This window comes from Schistocerca nitens, chromosome 8, assembly GCF_023898315.1.
Source record: "Schistocerca nitens isolate TAMUIC-IGC-003100 chromosome 8, iqSchNite1.1, whole genome shotgun sequence".
NCBI classification, from domain to species: domain Eukaryota; kingdom Metazoa; phylum Arthropoda; class Insecta; order Orthoptera; family Acrididae; genus Schistocerca; species Schistocerca nitens.
Window position 1 is genome coordinate 216372030 of NC_064621.1, and position 20563 is coordinate 216392592.

General features: G+C 40.6%; 1 protein-coding gene across 2 annotated transcripts in view; it reads left to right on the forward strand.

Annotated features, from left to right (window-relative positions):
• LOC126198526 (Bardet-Biedl syndrome 7 protein homolog) overlaps positions 1-20563 on the forward strand; it is a 137225-nt gene that overhangs the window by 22136 nt on the left and 94526 nt on the right. For both annotated transcript variants that reach the window (XM_049934918.1, XM_049934920.1), the window contains 2 exons: positions 13126-13255; positions 16983-17170. In XM_049934918.1, the coding sequence (XP_049790875.1) occupies positions 13126-13255; positions 16983-17170 (318 nt within the window). The remainder of the gene's footprint in view (positions 1-13125; positions 13256-16982; positions 17171-20563) is intronic.

Here is a 20563-nt window from a genome sequence, read left to right on the forward strand (position 1 = left end):
GCACGGTTTTGATTTCAACCTTAGTTTTCAACAATCTTTGCTACTAATTACAAATTCACTTTTTTTTATTTTTATGTATGTCATTCTAATTGTAACTAGACATAAGGAAGGAGGTGACTCCCTTCTTATGAAGATCTATAAATTAACAACAAACATTTGGATTACTGAACAGCTCCCTGAAGAATGGAAAATTTCTCTAATTACCCTATCCACAAAACAGTCAACACATAACACGTAAGAACTTACCACAATATTGAATTGCTCAACATTTGTGATAAAATATTCTTAAACTGCCTTTTAGATCAAATTCAACTGTTAGCAAATGCAGTTATATTGTGCCAACGTGACTTTTAGCTGATGCAGTTATAGGGTACCAAAGTGAATTTTGCAAGGGGAGATCTACAACTGAACAGATCTTTATTTTTCAACTGATTATGGAGAAAAGGTGAGCATGTTGCCAAGACCTTCATATGTTCTTTCTTGACTTCGAGAAAGCATTTGTTAGAATCCATGGACAGGAAATGATCAAGCATTTGATTTTGGTAAATTGCTTGTGAATCTTACAAAGGCATGCTTGGTTGACATTTCTGAAAAAATTAAAATTGTAAATAAGATAATAGAGGCCTTCAAAATTGAAATCACTTTGCTGCAGTGTGACAGTTTTTATCAGTTTTATTCAACCTTGCTTTAGACAAGAATATGGGAGAAACAATGTCTTAACAACCTAAGAGTTTAACTATGTGGAAGGACTCCAGATAAATGTGAAAAAAGACAGAATACAGTGGAACTTCAATTTTATGTTCTCTGATTTTATGTTTTTTGCGATTCTACATCATAAATTTGTAATCCCTGTGAAAAACCCATAAGATTGATGCTAAAAATTCACCGACCTTACATTTCTTCCTAGTAATGTTTTCCTCAATTTTAAGTTCTTACTTGAGGTCTCGCTTGACTTCGTCCCATTTTCTTCCTGTTGACATTTGATGTGACTGTACAAGTTATAGGTGGCTCAAAATATGGTTTCCACCACGGTTGGTGGCAGAATTAAGGGAATATTTTAGGCAGTTGTAGAGAGAGGAGATTGAGAGAGGAAATACTGACATAGTCCATGATCGGTGCTGCCAACACAACTTGCAACATTAGCTTAACCACACAATTATGATACAACTACTACTAGGTTGCAGCTGTAAGGGAAAAACAAGACAGTTGATGTGAAGTGTTTCGGACAGTGACAGTATGTGACAAAAGATCCCAGCCACCACCTTTTGTTGTGCCACTTATAACTCAGTCTCATCTTTTTGCATGTATTTCCGATGTACTGTATTCAACAACAATATCAATCGTCAACATTTTTAAATTCAAACGCTGAGCCTCGAAGTATATGCTCAGTCGTAATTGAGGAAACATCACCCATTTCCATCTAGTAAACTATTATTGGCTAGTGACTCGTTAAGTCACCCGATAGGCAACACAGCCACCACACCACACTAAGACACATAAAATGAGCTCACCTACTGGATGTGTGGAAACAGAAAGTGGCCCTTCAGTGACAGGAGTGCAGGTAGGGGTGAAAGCATTTTATGAGATGCTGAAAATATATTTTTCGTGCAGAAGATGTGCTATGACAGAGATGTCACACACAAATAGAACAAGGGTTTTGCGATAGCACATTTTTAAGACTTTCTTGTTCAAATCTGACACGAGACAGTTGCAACAACTACATATACTACTCGTTTACGTACTTTCCACCACACACACAGCACATACTGTAGATCGTAAAGATTGGCAGCAGAGATATAGGCATGAAGCAAAAATGCAGTACCTGAGATTTCTTTCAAATTTACATTTTACACAGTGTACAGAAATTCACTGAGCCGATTTCTAATAAGCTTGTAAAGTGAATTGGGGAAGTAAACTCATTTTTTTACATCTCTGTTTCTCTCATCAAGACTAAAATAACACTTTAACAATGTAGGAAAAGCGAGATTGCTTCTTACCGTAAAGAAGACACGTCAGGTTGCAGACAGGCACAGTTAAAAGACACTCACATGTAGCTTTCACCCACAGCCTTCATCACTAAAAGAGACACACACACGCAACATTCACACACACGCAGACAGACAAGCAAGCACACCCCACGCACACATGACTGCCAGCTTCAGCATATCAGGCCCGATATGCTGAAGCTGGGGGGAGTCGTGTGCGTGAGGTGTGCTTGCTTTTGTGTGTGTGTGTGTGTGTGTGTGTGTGTGTGTGTGTGTGTCTATTTTACTGACAAAGGCTGTAGCTGAAAGTTATATGAGTGTCTTAATTTTGCCTGTCTGCAGCTTAATATGTCTTTTTTATGGTAAGTAGCAATCTGTCTTTTCCTACATTGTTGATGATTTCCATTATTTGACTAAAATAATGTGTTCATTGTGGTAAGCATATAAAGTGCGGCTCATAAGAAAATCATTAAACAGTAACAGCACTGATGACAAAGTATATCATTAACCAGATGTCTGCATTTATGCTTATCGTTTAACTACTTAGATGCTGTGGTGTTTTTGGTTTAATTCATCATGTTTATCAGTTTTTGCTTTTGTCTGGGTGAGCGCGAAGCATGATCTGGCAAAAACGTATGTTTTCAACGTATAATTTGTAGTCGTAGCATGTCAGAAAACAGCTCAATTACCTTGTACCCAGATAGCAGTTTCGATTTTTTGATGAGTTTTTACTTCCTGTTACACATCTGTAATTTTTAAAGAACTGATGCATTTGATTATCACAAATTATTGTATAAACATTGTAGTGTATATTTAATTTCCTTCACTGGGACAAATTTTATGCAAAATATTGGAGAGGATTGCAATTTTTAATCATATATGCCAATTACATGTGTTTTTGCTCATATTTTTGGGGGTTTCAACATTTTCCTTAATTCTTGTATTTTCCTCAGTTATGCATTTTTAAGTCTGGACTACATGAAAATGTAAAATAAGAATAAGAATCTTTATTAGCCGTTCAGTATTTTCTTATACAATGGGCTTCGTCAATAAGTTCAATTACACTATAAAGATGGTTATATTCTCATAACAATGTATATATAAATCATATGAAATTTAGTGTAGTACATTAGCACACATTTGAAATTTTATATATTATTAATTTTACAATAAAAAGTAAAACATTATACAGATTTATATTAAGCAGGGAGTATTCATGTTGATGACACTATGTCATTATCATATACATGTTGATAACACTATGTCATTATCCTAAGCTATTGATACAAATTTAGGTCCTACTACAGGCAGAGGTACCTTTCTCTATGTTAAAACAGCAAATCTGCCATATTACAATCTTTAAATTCATCAACTGAGTAAAATGCTTTACCTTTGAGCCATTGACCCAATGTTGTCTTAAATTTACTTTTAGATACTGTTTGTAAAATTTTAGGGAGCATATTAAACAGTTCGAGGCTTACATATTTATAACTATTATGTATCTTAGACAGTCTAGAGTATGGCAGATCAGTTGTGTGGTTTCGTCTTGTATTGTGGGTGTGGACAGATGACCTAAGGGGATATTGAGCTATGTTTTCTTTTACGCGTAGTAAGCAATAATAGATGTACAAACAAGGAACTGTCATGATGTTAAGTTTTTTGAAATGTTCCCTGCATGTATCCCTAGGAGATAAACCCACTACACATCGAAGAGCTTTTTTTTTTTGCCATCTGAAAATTGATATTGAATTGGGAGAATTTCCCCAGAGCAGAATACCATATGAAAGATAGCACGTGCAAGTTTAGAACAGACGTATGTGATATGTTTATCCCACTAAGTTTCTGGTCAGTCATCATTCCTAGCAGTTTAACGGACTTATTTTCTTTGTTTGATACCTTCAAATTAAAGAGTATTTCCTCAGTTTTTGTTTCATTTATGAATAGGGAGTTTGCACTAAACCAATGAACCGATTTTTCAAATATTATATTATTTTTTTCTCGTACAGATTCAAGAGTCTGTCCTGAATTGATAAAAGTTGTATTGTCTGCATAGAGGACTGTTTTACAGGGTAAATACTGTGGCATATCATTAACATACACTACAAACAGGAAGGGCCCTGTGGCACACCTCTTTTTATTGTTTGTGGGTTTGACAGCTGTTGTGACAGTGCCACGACATTCAAAAGTGCCGCTACGTTAGTACGCAAACACGGCGATAGAGGCGCTCCGCAGCTCGGCCGAGCGCGGGAGCGCCACCTGGCTATGAACGGCGCCGGCCGCATGTCACGGCACGGCAGTCGAATGACAGATGCGGAGTCAGTAGTATGTAACCCGCTAGTGTTTCTACTTTTGCATATCCACGCAAATTATTAGTGCTTAAAGGTTATAACATTTTGGCGACGAGGATGGGATATTTTTTTTCCTGCGTTGTGGACTTGGGTGTTCGTGTCGGGGCAGACATGGAACAGCTTATGCAAGCGCTCATTGAACAACAAACACAGCTGACGGCTGCTATTCAGGCGTTGTCGACGTTGCTTACTCATCGTCTGTCTTCCTCTTCTCTGCCTCTGTTCCCTCCTTACGACGAGGCCGCTGAAGACTGGGAGGATTATGAGAAGCGTTTGCGGCAACACTTCTTGGCTTTCGGCTTTGTCTACGCTCCTATGTGTAAGTCGTTATTTCTATCTTGGATTTCCCCACGGATCTATCAGCTGCTATCTCAGTTAGCCCCTCTGCGGGAACCAGCCTCTGTGTCCTTCCAAGAAATGTGTGACTTATTGTCTAACTATTACCGCAAAAATACCCATGTCGTTGCCGTCCGCGTGTCGTTCTACCAGTGTCGTAAACAGCCCCATCAATCTTACCGGGCTTGGGCGGCGGAACTACACGGGCTGAGTAGAAAATGTCAGTTTGTCACGGACACTCAGCATGAGTCTTATGCTGATTCAATGGTTAGGGATGCTATTCTACGGCTTGCTCCTGATAAAGAAGTTCGGCAACGTGTCTTACAACTGCCAAACCCGTCGTCGTCAGAAGTTCTAAGCATCGCTCAATCTTTTGAAGTGTCTCACGCTGCTGGTGCGCAAATAGACGCGTGGTGTGATGTAGGCGCTGTACAGACCACTTTCGACACGGACGATTTGCCTGTTTCACAGGGGAACGACGATGTGGCGGCGGTTCACTCGCGTCAACAACGTCGCGTTGGGCCGCCCCGCTCGCAGCGAAAACAGCAACCACAGAAGCAGGTTCGTTCTGCACTTCCTTCTTGTCCACGTTGTTTCGTACAGCATGACAGGGCCGCATGTCCAAAACGTTGGGCCACATGTAATTCATGTAGGAAAAAAGGCCACATTGCTTCTGTGTGTCAGTCCCCTAAAGTGCCTGTCGATGAGGACGAGGCATCGGACATGGACGTTAACTGTGTGCTTTCTCAAACAAATAAGTTGTTTGTTACTGTTCGTGTTCTGGATAAAAACATTCGCATGCAAGTGGACACTGGCTCTGCGGTAACTCTCATTAATTCTCGCACGTATTTGGAGTTGGGCTCCCTTCCCTTGTCTCCAGTTACGCGAAATCTGAGAACTTGTAATAAGCAGAAAATTCCTATCGTTGGCCAGTTTGATGCTTCCACTGCCTACAAGTCTGTTGTTAGGCCCCTCACGTTTTATGTGGTGGATCATGCGGGAACGGAAAACCTGTTCGGTTATGATGCTTTCCAGTTGTTCGGGTTCTCCATTGATGATGATGTGCACCTCATATCTGAGGATATTCCGTATCAACAACTGGATGGATTGTGTTCTGAATTCCCGTCCGTGTTCTCTGCTGGTCTGGGTCGGGCCAAGGATTTTGAAGCCCACATTACTCTTAAACCTACAGCTCGCCCTAAGTTTTTCCGGGCACACCCTATTCCGATGGCGTTGCGCGCACCTGTCAAGGCTGAGATCGACAGGTTAACAGCTTCAGGGATTCTCCTTCCTGTTACCTCCAGCGAATGGGCATCGCCCATCGTGGTGGTTTCTAAACCAAACGGGAGTCTGCGATTGTGCGGTGATTTTAAAGCCACTGTCAACGCTCAGAGCTTCATTGACACTTATCCTCTTCCCCGTCCTGAGGAGTTATTTACCAAGCTCGCTGGGGGCCAGTTCTTTTCCAAACTTGACTTATCGGAGGCGTACCATCAGTTGCCATTGGATGCGTCTTCCAAGGAATTTCTCGTCATCAACACTCCTTGTGGGTTGTATCAGTACCAGCGGTTACCATTTGGCGTCGCTAGCGCGCCAGCCATTTTTCAGCGGTTTTTGGAACAGCTCACGGCTTCCGTTCCTGGCTGCATCAACTACCTGGATGACATTGTTGTCACGGGGGCCTCCACTGAGGAGCACCTTCGCAATTTGCGTTCACTGTTTCGGGTCCTGCATTCAGCTGGGTTGAAGTGCAATCTGGACAAGTCACAGTTTTTCCAACCCTCCATTGTGTATCTTGGTTTCCACTTGTCCCGTCCTCTACGACAGCATGTTGCGGCCATTACCGCTCTACCCCGGCCGTCTACGGTCAAAGAACTTCAGGCGTTTCTCGGCAAGGTTGCTTATTATCACAAATTCATTCCATCCGCGGTGGCAGTGGCTCATCCTCTGCATCAGCTGTTATGCAAAAACGTTCCTTTCTGTTGGTCCGACGAGTGTGAGCAGGCTTTTGTCCGCCTGAAGGCTCATTTGCAGTCGGCGCTTTGTCTTGCCACATTCCGTCCGGGTCAGCACTTGGTTCTGGCGACTGACGCGTCACAGTATGGCCTAGGGGCTGTTCTCGCCCATCGGTATGAGGATGGGTCGGAACGACCCATCGCCTACGTTTCCAAGACCCTCAACGATGCTCAACAGCGTTACTCTCAAATCGAAAAGGAGGCGCTCGCTATCATTTATACTCTAAAAAAGTTCAGCGTTTTTTTGTATGGTTCTAAGTTTCACCTCATCACCGACCACAAGCCGCTGGTCTCTCTGTTCAGCCCCTCGGCGTCGCTTCCGGATAAGGCAGCTCACTGCCTGCAACGTTGGGCCTTATACTTGTCTCGTTTTCACTATGAGATTCAGTATCGCCCAGCACGCCAACGCTAACGCGTTGTCGCGTTTGCCGATGGGCCCCGACCCGGTTTTCGATCGAGATGAACTACTCTGTTTCCACATTGATGAGGAAGAACGTCGTGCGGTCGAGGGTTTTCCACTTACAGGTTCGCAGGTCGCGTCGGCTACTGCGCGGGACCCGGTCCTGCGTCAGGTGATCGGTTTTGTTCAACGGGGTTGGCCGGACAGGACCAAGGGCCGGGCATCGGATCCCCTTCGCAACTACCATGCCTTGCGCCTTCGTCTGTCTGTTCGTGAGGGTGTTGTTCTTCTGGCCACGGATGGCGCATCTCCACGGGTCGTGGTGCCAGCCTCTCTTCGCAAAGCTGTTCCCAAACTATTGCATGAGGGCCATTGGGGGATTTCTCGGACTAAGTCCCTGGCCCGCAGGCATGTTTATTGGCCCGGTATTGATTCGGACATCGCCCACATGGTCGCTGCGTGTGATCAGTGTGTTCAACAACTGGCTGCACCTCGCACTATGCCCTCTCCGTGGCCTGATCCGGCGCAGCCGTGGGAATGGGTGCACGCTGACTTTGCCGGCCCCTTCCTCGGCACTTATTGGCTACTGTTGATTGACGCCTTCTCGAAGTTTCTGTTTGTTGTTCGATGTCCGTCGCCCACCACTGCGGCGACGACGCTGGCTTTGTCCAAAATCTTTGCGCTAGATGGTCTTCCATCCACGATTGTCACGGACAATGGCCCTCAGTTCTCTTCGCAGGCCTTCCGTGATTTTTGTACTGGACAAGGGGACCCATCTCGCTGGAGCACACCCCCAGGTCCACGACACTTATGGATGCTGCTCCGGAGTTTTCACCCATGATCTCGTCCAGGAGGCACGTTCCACGCGCAAGCTTCCGTCCTGGACATTTTCGACCATACTCTCGTGTTTCTCCGCGGGATCTTCTCGGGGCCTCCCAAGAGGCCATGGATGTCTCTGCAGTGTCCGTGTCTCCAAGGAAGTGAGTGTTTTTTTTCAAGGGGGGAAAAGTGTTGTGACAGTGCCACGACATTCAAAAGTGCCGCTACATTAGTACGCGAACACGGCGATAGAGGCGCTCCGCAGCTCGGCCGAGCGCGGGATCGCCACCTGGCTATGAACGGCGCCGGCCGCATGTCACGGCACGGCAGTCGAATGACAGATGCGGAGTCAGTAGTATGTAACCCGCTAGTGTTTCTACTTTTGCATATCCACGCAAATTATTAGTGCTTAAAGGTTATAACAACAGCTGCCCATTTACACTAACAAATTGTACTCTGTTGCTTAAGTAGGATTCTAATAATTTCAGGGTGTCCTCTTCCATGCCATAGTGTCTTAATTTCATGATCAAAGTACTATGAGATACAGTGTCAAATGCTTTACTCAGGTCTAGGAGAGTAGCACATGAGATTAATTTATTTTCAAAGCCATCATATATATCACTAACAATACTGTGAGTTACTTAACAAATTATTCCTCTCAAAATAGTGATTCATTTGTTGGTGAACACAGTCTCCGATTATTTTAGATATTATTGGGATTAATGAGATAGGGCGATAGTTACTTGGGTTTGATTTATCTCCTTTCTTAAATATGGGAATAGTTACTGCTATTTTCAAACATTCGGGGAAAATCCCTTGCTGTAATATACGGTTAATGAGAGTGGTTAGAGGGGGCAGAAGATCACTTGATATCTTCTTTATGACAAAGTTTGACAGATCATAGAAGTCCTCTGCTCTGGAACTACTTAGTTTGCCTATTGCTTTGCTAACATCATTTTCAGTTACTGTTGCCCAGCAGAATTTATGGACTACATACTTATTTGAACCTAAAAGAGTTTTAGCATCAAGAATGGCACTGAGGGGAGAGAAATCTTGTTGTAAACTGAAGTTAACAAAGTGTGAGTTTAAGATATCTGGGGCTATGGGTGTAGCTAGTTGAGTTGTTGGTCTATTTATTTCACTTTTAATTACTTCCCAGGCAGCTTTACAGCTGTTTCTGGATTTAAGAATATAGTTATCATTTGCCCTATGTTTTGCCAAACTTATTTCAGATCTATAAATTTTTCTTATTCTCATGTACATCTCTTTGTACTCGTTGCTGTTATGAGATCTGTCCTTAAACATAAGAAGCATGATCCTGATGCTGTTGAGGTATGGTGTAAACCAATTATTTAGTCTCTGTGGTTTATGAGCTTGGTTATTATTCTGTCTTTTTACTAATCTGGGACAACACTCATCAAATATTCTTGCAATTTCCTCTATAAATAATTTGCTCGTGTTATTCACACACATATCTTTGTATAAGATGTCATTCCAGTTAACTGACCTTAATCTAGTTCTAAACTCTCTTATGTTGCATTCATTCATAGGTCTAACAGTTTTGTGTTGTTCATCTGGAATGCTGACTGGAACTGTAATCCATAGGCCATCATGGTCAGCTAGGCCTAACTTCACTACTCCAATTTCAACATTATTTTCGTGGATATTACTTATTATATTGTCTAAGCATGCATTATATCTTGTAGTCTTATCATTTAGACAATAGCAATCAAAAGCTCTTAGGCTATCCAAGAATTCCAATATGATATGACTCTGTACCCTGATATCCATATTAGTATCACCAAAAATTAAGATTCTTTGGTATTTATATTTAGGCTTAGTTAGTAAGACTAACAGCTTTTTTAAATTTACCATAAATTCATATTCACTAGAAGATGGTGTGCGATACACAGATGCAACAATAATATTATGTTTAGGTATATGTACAACTGCGGCCTCAAAGATGGTGTCTATACACAGGTCTGTGACATCAATAGTAAATTATTGTAGATTTAGTCTATTCTTAATATATATTGCAACACCCCCATGTCCAATTGTTGATCTGCAGTAACTACTAGCTAAGGAGAAACCAAATGGAATATTGAGGTCAATTTCTGATGAATATAGCCAGTGCTCATTTACACTAAGTATACCACAGTTGGAAGTTTCTAACCAGTACTGCAATTCTTCCAACTTCTTTCTTAAAGACTGTATATTAATATGTAAGAACAGAAGACTATGTTTGCTAACCCTGGGCAGTAAAGATGAGGGTTCAGATTGTCTTCTTAAGGGCACTTCTATACAGCTGATATCTTGAGTTGTTTGTAAGTCTACTGCTGGTAGCCAGGCCCCATTTTGACAACGTTTGGATACATCTAGTTTCCTGGACTCAGAATGAATGGTTTGAAGGTTATTTTGATCCTGCTGGAGCATATCTGTTAATATTTTGCCAGACAGACCAGCAGGTTTTACAGGTTTCCCTGGTCCAGCGGTATTACTGTTAAGGTGGCCATTTCTTTACTCACAGTTTTGGTAAACAGTTTCGAGATTAATCTTCTTCCTTGGTTGTTGAGGTGGAATCCTTGTCGTGTATAGCACTCCCTGTCAAACTCGCTAGCTTTAATGATTGTGGTATTTTTGAATTTCGGACACAGGTGATATAGCCGTTTGTTTACGGGGGTTTCACTGTATATGAGACTAAACAGAGCCTGAAGTGGGTGCCAGGGCCACTTCTACGGTATATTTCCATCCTGCATGTGAACCATACCTGCAAATACAAGAATTCAAATTACGGGACCATACCTGCAAATACAAGAATTCAAATTACGGGGTGATGTATTCGGACAGCTACCTTCCTGCCGAGCCAAAATACGTGTGAGATCACAAGCTGACAACCAAAGCTACAGTTGCCTTCATTCTACCCTCATGACAAGAAGTCCTTCAACAAATTATAAATGAAACATCTATAAATGAAATCAAATGAAATGGTCATATGGCATTGGTGACCAGGATTCTCCACCAGCTGTTGAATTGCAAGTCTTTTCAGTTGATGCCACATTGGGTGACTTGCATGTAGATGATGAAATGATGATGATGACAACACAATACCCAATCCTCAAGTGGAGAAAATGTCTGGCCCACTGCACGGTATCAGATGTTCCGACCATTTAGCCAAGGGGGCGGAAAAACACCTATAAAAGGCAGATCCAACTAGCTGTTGTGTGTGGATGTGCTACCTAAAGTACCAAAAGTGTAAACTGGACAGAATGTTGTTTGAAAGAAAGGTTCTCCATAAAATATGTGAACCCATTTGTTGTAATGTGGTGCACATCATGTTTATTGAAAATGAAGCGCAAGAGCAATTTACTCAAAGTACAAATCCAGTGCACAGTAGTTGTCGGTAAACAGTAAGCGAGAATCCGGGCAACACAATAGCCTATAGTAAGTACATGGGACAGGCTGGAACATAGTGAAATAACTTCTTGCTAGTAAGAACATGAATATCCTTATGCTTTGTTGCGTAGGCCCACGTATACCATCCGAGGCACCTCTGGTTAGCACCACGTGGCTCTGTGTGGAGGCAGGGGTGTGTTCACTTCTTGGAGGATCTCTGTCAATGTAAGTCAATGGAACAAAGTGCCACTGGTGGTCCATTTCGACAATCCTTGCCGCCTGTGTCCCTACCATTGTCATTATTGGATACAATATCCCCCCCTCCTGATATGACACATAAGGGAAGAACCCGTTGAGGAATACAATACAAACATGAGTTAGCAAGGCACTCAGTCTCGCTGTCTATTGCTGAGAAAAAGAAGGAGAGAGAGTTGAGGGTGAGTTGAACAACCACCTGTTGAGTCTAAGTTTCTGTGTCAAGTAGTCACAAATCATTTTGTGCAGTTAAGAAAAGCCTTAAGGAAAATTGGACTTTTAACATCAAGATGGCCCTTACTGGTAAGTGATCTGGCACTAGCCTAACCTCACTCAGTTCAAGACCTGTCAAAGCATGGTATCATTATTTTTTCCCCTCATTTTGCAGCAATTGTGGTTATGGTGAATGAAATTCTTGCAATGAGTGGTATGCCTCTTGATACATATGACTTCCTATTAATCAGACTCGTGGCCTGGACCGTCTGGAAGTTTGTAGTGTGTATGCAATGACGTGACAGCTGGTAGGCTTTAACCCTATTTGATAATCACATGCTGATAAAAGCAGAGCCCACCAGTGTAAGTGTTGAGCTGTCTTATCTGATAAAACAGATTGAAGACTGAAATTTGTGAACTGAGTTTTGTGGTCCGTCAGAAGACGAAAGCTGACAGCACAGAGATAGATACAGATTTGGCTTACAGCATAAATAATCACCGGTACCACTTTTTCTGTTTGCACGTTATTTTACTTAGACGAGATGCATCAGTAGCTATTATCAGTGGTTTGTTTGGCGAGTACAAGACTAGACGAGATGCATCAGTAGCTATTATCAGTGGTTTGTTTGTCAAGTACAGTACTAGACAAGGTGCAGACGGTAGTAGTTGTTTGAGGATATGAAGTGCTTTGTTACATGTAGTGACCATACAAGCCATGCACACTTCTTCCAAAGTGTATTGAGGGAGTGTGAAGTCTATGCTGCTTCGTCAGCAGTCAGTTGTTTACTTTTCCCCTTAAGACATATAGATGCTGCTGACTGAGGAAGGAGCTTGTTATTAATGGCTTGTGCTATTGTCAGTTGGAAAGAATACCCCTTTTGCTGATTATGAAACGTAGATATTTTGAAAGAGCATTGCAAAAAGTGACATTGACTTATATTGCACTTCAGGTCAGATTTGTTAATGATTTAGTAGATATGCTAGCAAGAACTGGTTGTTCAGCTGACTTAAATATTCATATTTTGATTTTACTAGAGCTATCTCTGTTCTTTGACTTATACCACAAAGCATGATATGTCTTATGGGCATTGTGAAATATACTTTTCATTTCATATTTTGATTATTTACACAGTCAAAGAGGATGCTGGGATATTTCAGTTCTTTTATTTGTCCAAATGTTACATTTTTAATTTTCAAGATGTCATTGCCTTTGGGAGTGTAAATGAGCGCAAAATTTTTGTTTAGTCAACATTTAATTGCAAACCAGTTGCTCATGAGAGCTTTCATTAACAGCTGTGTGATAATTATAATTTCTCTTTTATTATCTTCTAATAGTTATTACTTATACTGATTTGTTTCAGGTATGTCTGTGGAAGCAATCTTTTAGTGTGTGGGGATCATGCATATAATCAATATTTTGACTGTAAAGATGTTAATTCTTTTCTTTGTGGAGATCGCATAGTTGATGTCATTGCTCTGGGGGCAGAAAAGGTGACTATTTCTGATTTTAATAATGCTTGCATATGTGTTATATATTGTGCAGTGCTGTGGGGTGCATAGTAAGAACAAGAAAATTAATTAGAAATACAGAGGGGTCCAAAAAAATGTATCCACTGTTTAAAAGTCCATAACTTGCAAACTAATTGATGGAGTTGTCTCATTTTTGGCGAAAGTGTAGCTTAAAGTCCAACTTAAAGATACCACTGTAAGTGTTAGAAATGGTCACCATTAACATCCACACACAAATGATGCCACCAAACTGCAGCACGAACTACTGACTGAAACGTGTTCAGTTGGATATTTGCACATGAATGTATGATGGATTCACGAAGCTCATCCAATGTGCGTGGCTTTTGTCGATAAACGACGTCCTTTAGTGTTCCCCACAAGTAAAAGTCCAGAGGAGTTAGGTCTGGGGAACATGGTGGTTACTCCACAGCACCTCTACGGCCTATCCATCTTCCTGGTAGATTTTCGTCGAGATACACCCTAACACGATTTTGGTAGTGGGCTGGGGCACCATCTTGTTGAAAGTAAACTTTTCCGTCTCCATAAAAGTCTCGAATGGCAGGTAAAATGGATATCTGAAGCTTCTGAAGGTACACCTCACCGGTAACTGTGCTGTCAAAGAAGAATGGCCCAATCAAGCCCCGGTAAGACAACCCACACCACACATTTACTCCTGGCAAATTCACGGCTTTGTCTACATGGATGTTCAGATTTTCAGAGGCCCAGTAGATGCAATTGTGGTGATTTACTGTACCATTGAGTTTGAACTGTGCCTCATCAGACCACACAATCATCTCTGCAAACTCTTCATCATTGCGCACCATGTTAGTAAACCACTCGCAGTACTCCATTCTACAATCTGGGTCATCCTCGTTCATTGCATGTAGCAATCGTCGGATGTAGCACTTCCACTTTGCTGTCTTCAAAATTCACCAAACACTTGAGCGACTCACTCCAGTTTCATGGGCACTGTCTCACAGACTTCTGTGGTTAGTGAGTAAATTGTTGTAACACACAACGGGAGTTAGTTGGACTTGTTACTATTACAGGTTGTCCAGATCGTTGTTTGTGTACATCTTTAACACTGCCTTCGGCTTCAAATTTGCCTCGAATGCGACGAATCGTTAAACAAGTCGGTGGCTCTGTTTGATACTCATTTCGCCATTGCCGTTGAACCTTATTAATGTTTTTGTACTTAAAATACCACTTCAAAACTGACTTCCTTTCATCGAATGTAAGCCTTGCGCCAGCCATGTTTACTCGAATAACTAGGTGCAACTAAGAACAAAACACTGACTATCTGGTGACTGTCATCTGACAGAACAAAACAAAGCAATACAACGCTTGTGTGGCGATTGCCGGAACTACAAACTATTACACTACCAAAGATGAGACAACTCCGTCAATTAGTTTGCCAGTTATGGACTTTTAAACAGTGGATAAATTTTTTTGGATCCCTCTGTGTACCAAATATTGTTCTTTAATTTGTCCTCAGAGTTTTTTGCAGTGGCATGCTTTAATAATATCTTCTTGGTTTACAAGCCACATAATTTTGAATACAACACTTCAGCTTTCAGTAGCTGTTTCCACCAATGTCACCAAAAGTTGCAATCACCAATAATCAGTTGGTAATTTCAACTCCTGACGATGATGGCGGAGACAGCTATTGAAAGCTTGAGTGTTTTATTTGAAATTATGCTGATTATAAGCCAAAAACATTTTTATTGATGTTCTGTGATGGTTTACTGCACCGAGAATCCTTGAAGACTCTCTCTCTCTCTCTCTCTCTCTCTCTCTCTCTCTCTCGACACACACACACACACACACACACACACACACACACACACACAGACAAACAAAGAAACATTTATTGGGACAAAGTACTGGTAGAATGGCACAACTGTATTTGAAAAACTAAATTGACTTTTTTTATTGTTTTGTTATTTTATTTCAAACCAGCAGATTAGATCTATGAAGCTTACATACAAGAAAACATGCACATATTATTGTATGATGCGGCCTTCAGTCTAAAGCTTGGTTTGAATACGCTCTCCATGCTCTCCTGTGCGAGGCTCTTCATCCATGTAGTGCAAACAACGTACATTTGGACCTGCTTCCTGTATTCCCGCCTTTATCTTCCTCCAGCACTTCCCCAATTGATGAAACACTGGATGTCTAGGATATGCCCTGTCAACCAATCCCTTCCTTTAGTCAGGTTCTGCCTCTTTTTTCCCCAGTTTGATTTGGTACCTCCTTAACAGTTGCTTGATCTACCAGTCTAATCTTCACATTCTTCTGATTCGCCACATTTGAAAAACTTCTATTCTCTTTCCTGTCTGGACTGTTTACCGCCCATATTCCATTTCCGTACAAGGCTACACTCCAGACGAATGCCTTAAGAAAATACTTCCTACACTTAACATTTGCTGTAAAAAAATATCTTTTTCAGAAATGATTTGTTTGCTATTTCCAATTTGCATTTTATGTCATCTCTACGCAAGTCAAAATCGGTTATTTTGCACCCCAAATAGCCAAACTCATCTACTACTTTTAGTTTCTCATTTTTAGTTTAATTCCCTAACCAACACAAGATTTAATTCAAGTACATTCCCATATCATTGTCTTAATTTTGTTGATATTCGTCTTATAACCTCTTTTCAAACCACTTTGTTTGCAGAAAATAAAATATTGATCAGAATTTAATTTTTGTGGCATGAGTATGTGGAGGTAAGGAGATTCTAAAATTTTTGACACGAAGATTTTATTTCGACACAAGGAACAGAATGCAGTGGCATAATAGGGATCGTCAGATACCGACAGAGGCTTTAGGCTGGTATTGAAACTGGCCCAAGCCTCTCAGTTTAATAGAGTCTAAGACTTCAAACACTTTCATACTGAATTTATTGTGTTGCTTCTTGTCAAAAAGTATGTTAAATACAATTAAATAAAATGTTAATGGTGTGGCCTTGAACAGCATATAATCATTATCTTAAGTATGTCATCAAAAATGTGAATTGGCTATCAGAAGGAAATCTTAATCAATCTGTAAACTTTTTCTTGAATACTATTCAGAGGGGGTGTGGGATACAAGCAATCTCCCTGCACATTTACAAGTGCAAGTATAGGACAAGCACAAAGGGAATATATCCCACCTTCTACAAGCAGTGCAGCTGCTGTATTAATGCTTTCTGCTATGCCCCAAGTACTCATTGCAAACAATGAGTGTTCTGTTGCTAGGAATCACAAGTAGTGCCTGTGATCACAAGGAAGCATTCAGTCACACATTTTAGTGGAAACAGGCAAACACAGCAAAACAAAACGAAGCACAGTATTCACCAGTGGCTATTATTGTGCTGCTATATGCAACATTGTTTTGCTGGATGCAAAGCATGTCTCCTGACTGCTACCAACTCAGAACTCGCTAAGTCCAGATTTTGAAAAAAAAAAAATTATGGGCTGTATATGTACTTGCAGCTATTGAAGATTGTCTGAAAATTAATCTTATCCTGGGTGGCTAGGCATGGCATGTAGGGAAAGGCAGATATGAGTTAAAATAATCTGTGTGAAACCTGAATGTTGAGCAAATCCAGTTACTTTACTTGTAAATTTCAATATTATGTGCTGTAATCTGTTTCATCTTCTGTAACTACATCAAAATAATGTATACTCAGTGAAAATTAGAAAGAATTTTTCTGACATCCATCTGCAGGGTAACAATAAGTTGTTGGCAGTTTTGGCATGTGAAGACAGAATTTTGCGGGTATTGGATCGACATGATCTCTTACACAGTGTAGAGTTAGAGTCTGTGCCATCAGTGCTGTTTCCATTTCCTGGAAGTGATGACCAGATATTATATGGAACTGTTGATGGAAGAATTGGTGTCGTCACAGTTACAAGGTGAGTCAAGTGCAAATAATTAAGCTGTCTGGCCAAGTAGAACGAATTTGCGTTTATTTATGTCTAAAGGTATTTAATGTACTAAGTTTATTTAACAAGATTATGCTGAATTTATCATTTGAATAATTCAAAAAGTACGCTCACTGTTGCTTTAGTTGTACAATAATTATCAGTGCTGTCTGCATTCTCCTCTGTAATAGTCATATTGATACAGTGCGTAACAGTTTTTACCAAGAACAAAAACTAAAAGACGCAGACTTTCTTGTCTCTAATGTACTTATCTTTCTTCTTCTTCTAAATTCCGGTTTGAATACAGTTTGAATATTTTTTTTATTTTCTACCTTCTTTGAAATTATCTGTCCACAGTTGTTATATACGCATCCTTTTTTTCCCTTTCTTGCCCCATCTGAATACTGGTGTCTTTTTTTTCTTCTTCAGCTGAAATATAAACAGCATTAGTCTTCTAAATTTTTTACACTAAGCTCCCATACGACATCCACAATTATAACTCTCCAGCTCTCCTCAGAGTATCTGAGATATAAAAAACCCAGGTGTACAAACCAATTAGAACTTTACACTTTCCAAATAAGCTACATTTATTGCAATACTTGCCTATTTAGAACCTCTAAATAATTTCATGTAGCTTCATAATGCTTCAATACTCATCTCTTGGGATCACCTCTTTGTGCAGTTTTAGCTTTAATTACAGCTATTTCAGCACATGATTTAATGGAAAATGAGAGATGTAAACAATATTGAGTTCTAATACTTAGCGTCAGTGTTTGCTGCTTGAAGTTCATTTGCAGATAATACCATATTCTTGATGTTCAGTGGTTCCGAAGTCGTTAAATATAAATAACAAAATTCTAATTGCCAATAAACCCTTTTTTTATTTTTCTTCTGGTCAGATTTTCTAAAAACACACACTTCACAGAAAATTCATTTTCAATAACTAAGACACGTCAAAATTCTTAAAGGAACAGATAATGAAACACAAACTTTGTTCGCATCACGAAACTACGTAGAAAAGACCTGAAACAAATGACTCAGTTGGTGTGCATTTACTCTATATACAGGGTTAACATTAATAAAACCGATGAACTGCAGGGACGAACTCCTGCCTAGAAATGGAGGAAAGAAGGTCCTAATGAACACGTGTCCATAAATGGATGGTATGTGTGCAATGACAACAAATTGTCCCAAAACATAATACACAGCTGCATTGCATCCACGTCACAACAGATGCTCAAAGTGGCCTCCAGGGGATGCAATGCACGTGTTCACATGTCGCATCGTGGACTGCCGCACTTTCTCTGTATGTTCTATCCTCTCTCTGAATTGCATCATATGCTTCGTGAACACGCTGTTGTAGGTCTGCATATCAGGAACTAGTTCAGCACACACAGTGCTTTTCAGATGCCCCCAGAGCTAAAAATCCAGGGGGTTTAAGACTGGTGATCTAGCAGGCCATGCTGCAGGGCCTCCATGTCCTACCCAATGAGCAGGGAACATGTTTTTGAGGTGTTGGTGAACTGTAATGTTGAAGTGGGGTGGTTCTCTGTCATGCAGAAACCACATAACCTGTCATTTGCCAAAGGCACATTTCCAAGCAACCCAGGCAGAGTATCCACAGGAAATCCAGGTACGTTCCTCCATCAAGGCTCCATCATGCAGAAAACACATAACCTGTCAGTTGCCAAAGGCACATTCTCAAGTGACCCAGGCAGAGTGTTCTGCAGGAAGTCCAGGCATTGTGGAATAATAACCAGTCCAAGTATGTGGTCACCAAGAATTCCAGCCCATACATTGATGCTGAACCGATGCTGATGAGATGCCTCATAGATCACAGATAATGATCATGCAGATTGATGTCACTTCTGGTAAATGTTGCTTCATGGTAAAGAAGACTGATGATATCCATAATTGTGATGTACCGGTGCAAAAACCGTCAACAGAATCCTTCCAATAAAGGGAAATCTGCTGCTGATAATCCTTACACTTGTTGCCAGCGATAGGGATAGTAGTGGCTGTCATGCAAGATTCATGTAATCATACTTTGACTTACATCATGTTGGCAGGCTATTTGCCTTGAACTTATACTACATTTCATCTCAGTATCCTGTAGAACACTGTTCTCCAAAACTGGTGGGCACACAGTTAGCCGCCTCCCCGCATGTTCATTGTGTGAAAGGACCCATGATCACATAAACGCCCAAAAAGGGCTTCAAATGTTCTGCGACGTGGTTGTTGACTGCGAGGATACTTGTTTGGTATAGCCGGGCTGCCTCTCAACCAATTCCACCTGCTTGGCTGTACGGAAACACAATCTTGGTTTGATCCCGACATGAATACCATACTATTCTGCTGCTTACGGTACGCTACATCAATCACACAACCTGCAACATGCAAGGAACACACGACACGTGGTCAGAGGAACTTTTGTTCCTCAGTGCCATCTACTGTGGCAACGATGCATTTTTGGACGCATGTTCATAGGACCTTTTTTCCTCCATTTCCAGTCAGGAATCTGTCCCTGCATTTTCTCAGTTTTATTGATGTTCACTCTGTATAACCATATGGTACATGCCAGAAAGTTCCGGGACAATATTCTTTTCTAAATACAATAATTTTTAATTAAGACTTCTGTTATAAAAAATAATAAAATTGTGGCAATGGCAATTTTAATGCTCAAAATAAAAGTTATTGTTTGAAAGAATATGAAATTATCAATTGAAAATTCAAGAATGTACATTTTTGTTTACTTTAAAAACATTATGAGTTTCTGTTAAAAATGTGCTTTTCCACAGAAACTAGTTGTCTTATTTTGACCAGGTACTCGGTTAGCTTCATGCATGGTGGAAATGAAATTTGAACACTTAGTGTCATGTCCATCTTTGATGACAAACGCACACCTTGCTGTGATATGGAGTCTCTTTCCAATAATTTGTGATGCTTTGTACATTCCCTATAACAGCATTTGTAAATGAACATCAATCTCTGTTTTACACATATATCATTCTGAAGTGCACTATGCTTCCTTTTAATGTAAAATAACTAGCATTTGTAAAGGAACATCGATCTCTGTTTTATAACTATATCATTCAGAAGCACATTATGCTTCCTTTTAATGTAAAATGACATAATCTGCCATTCCTACAGTTACATGCACAGACAGTTTCCTTCCCAAATTTATCATTGAGAGAAAACGTGTGAACATAAAAATCATGATTTCATTAACAAATAATTGTCTCCGATCTCCCATCCTTTTGTTGCCAGACGGAAACCATGTAGCCTATGTGGGTGACGCTTTGTTGCGCCACCATGATTACGTAGACAGTATTTCCAAGTGACAAATTGATTGGCAGTTTCCTTTAAAGGTGGATAATAGCAAAT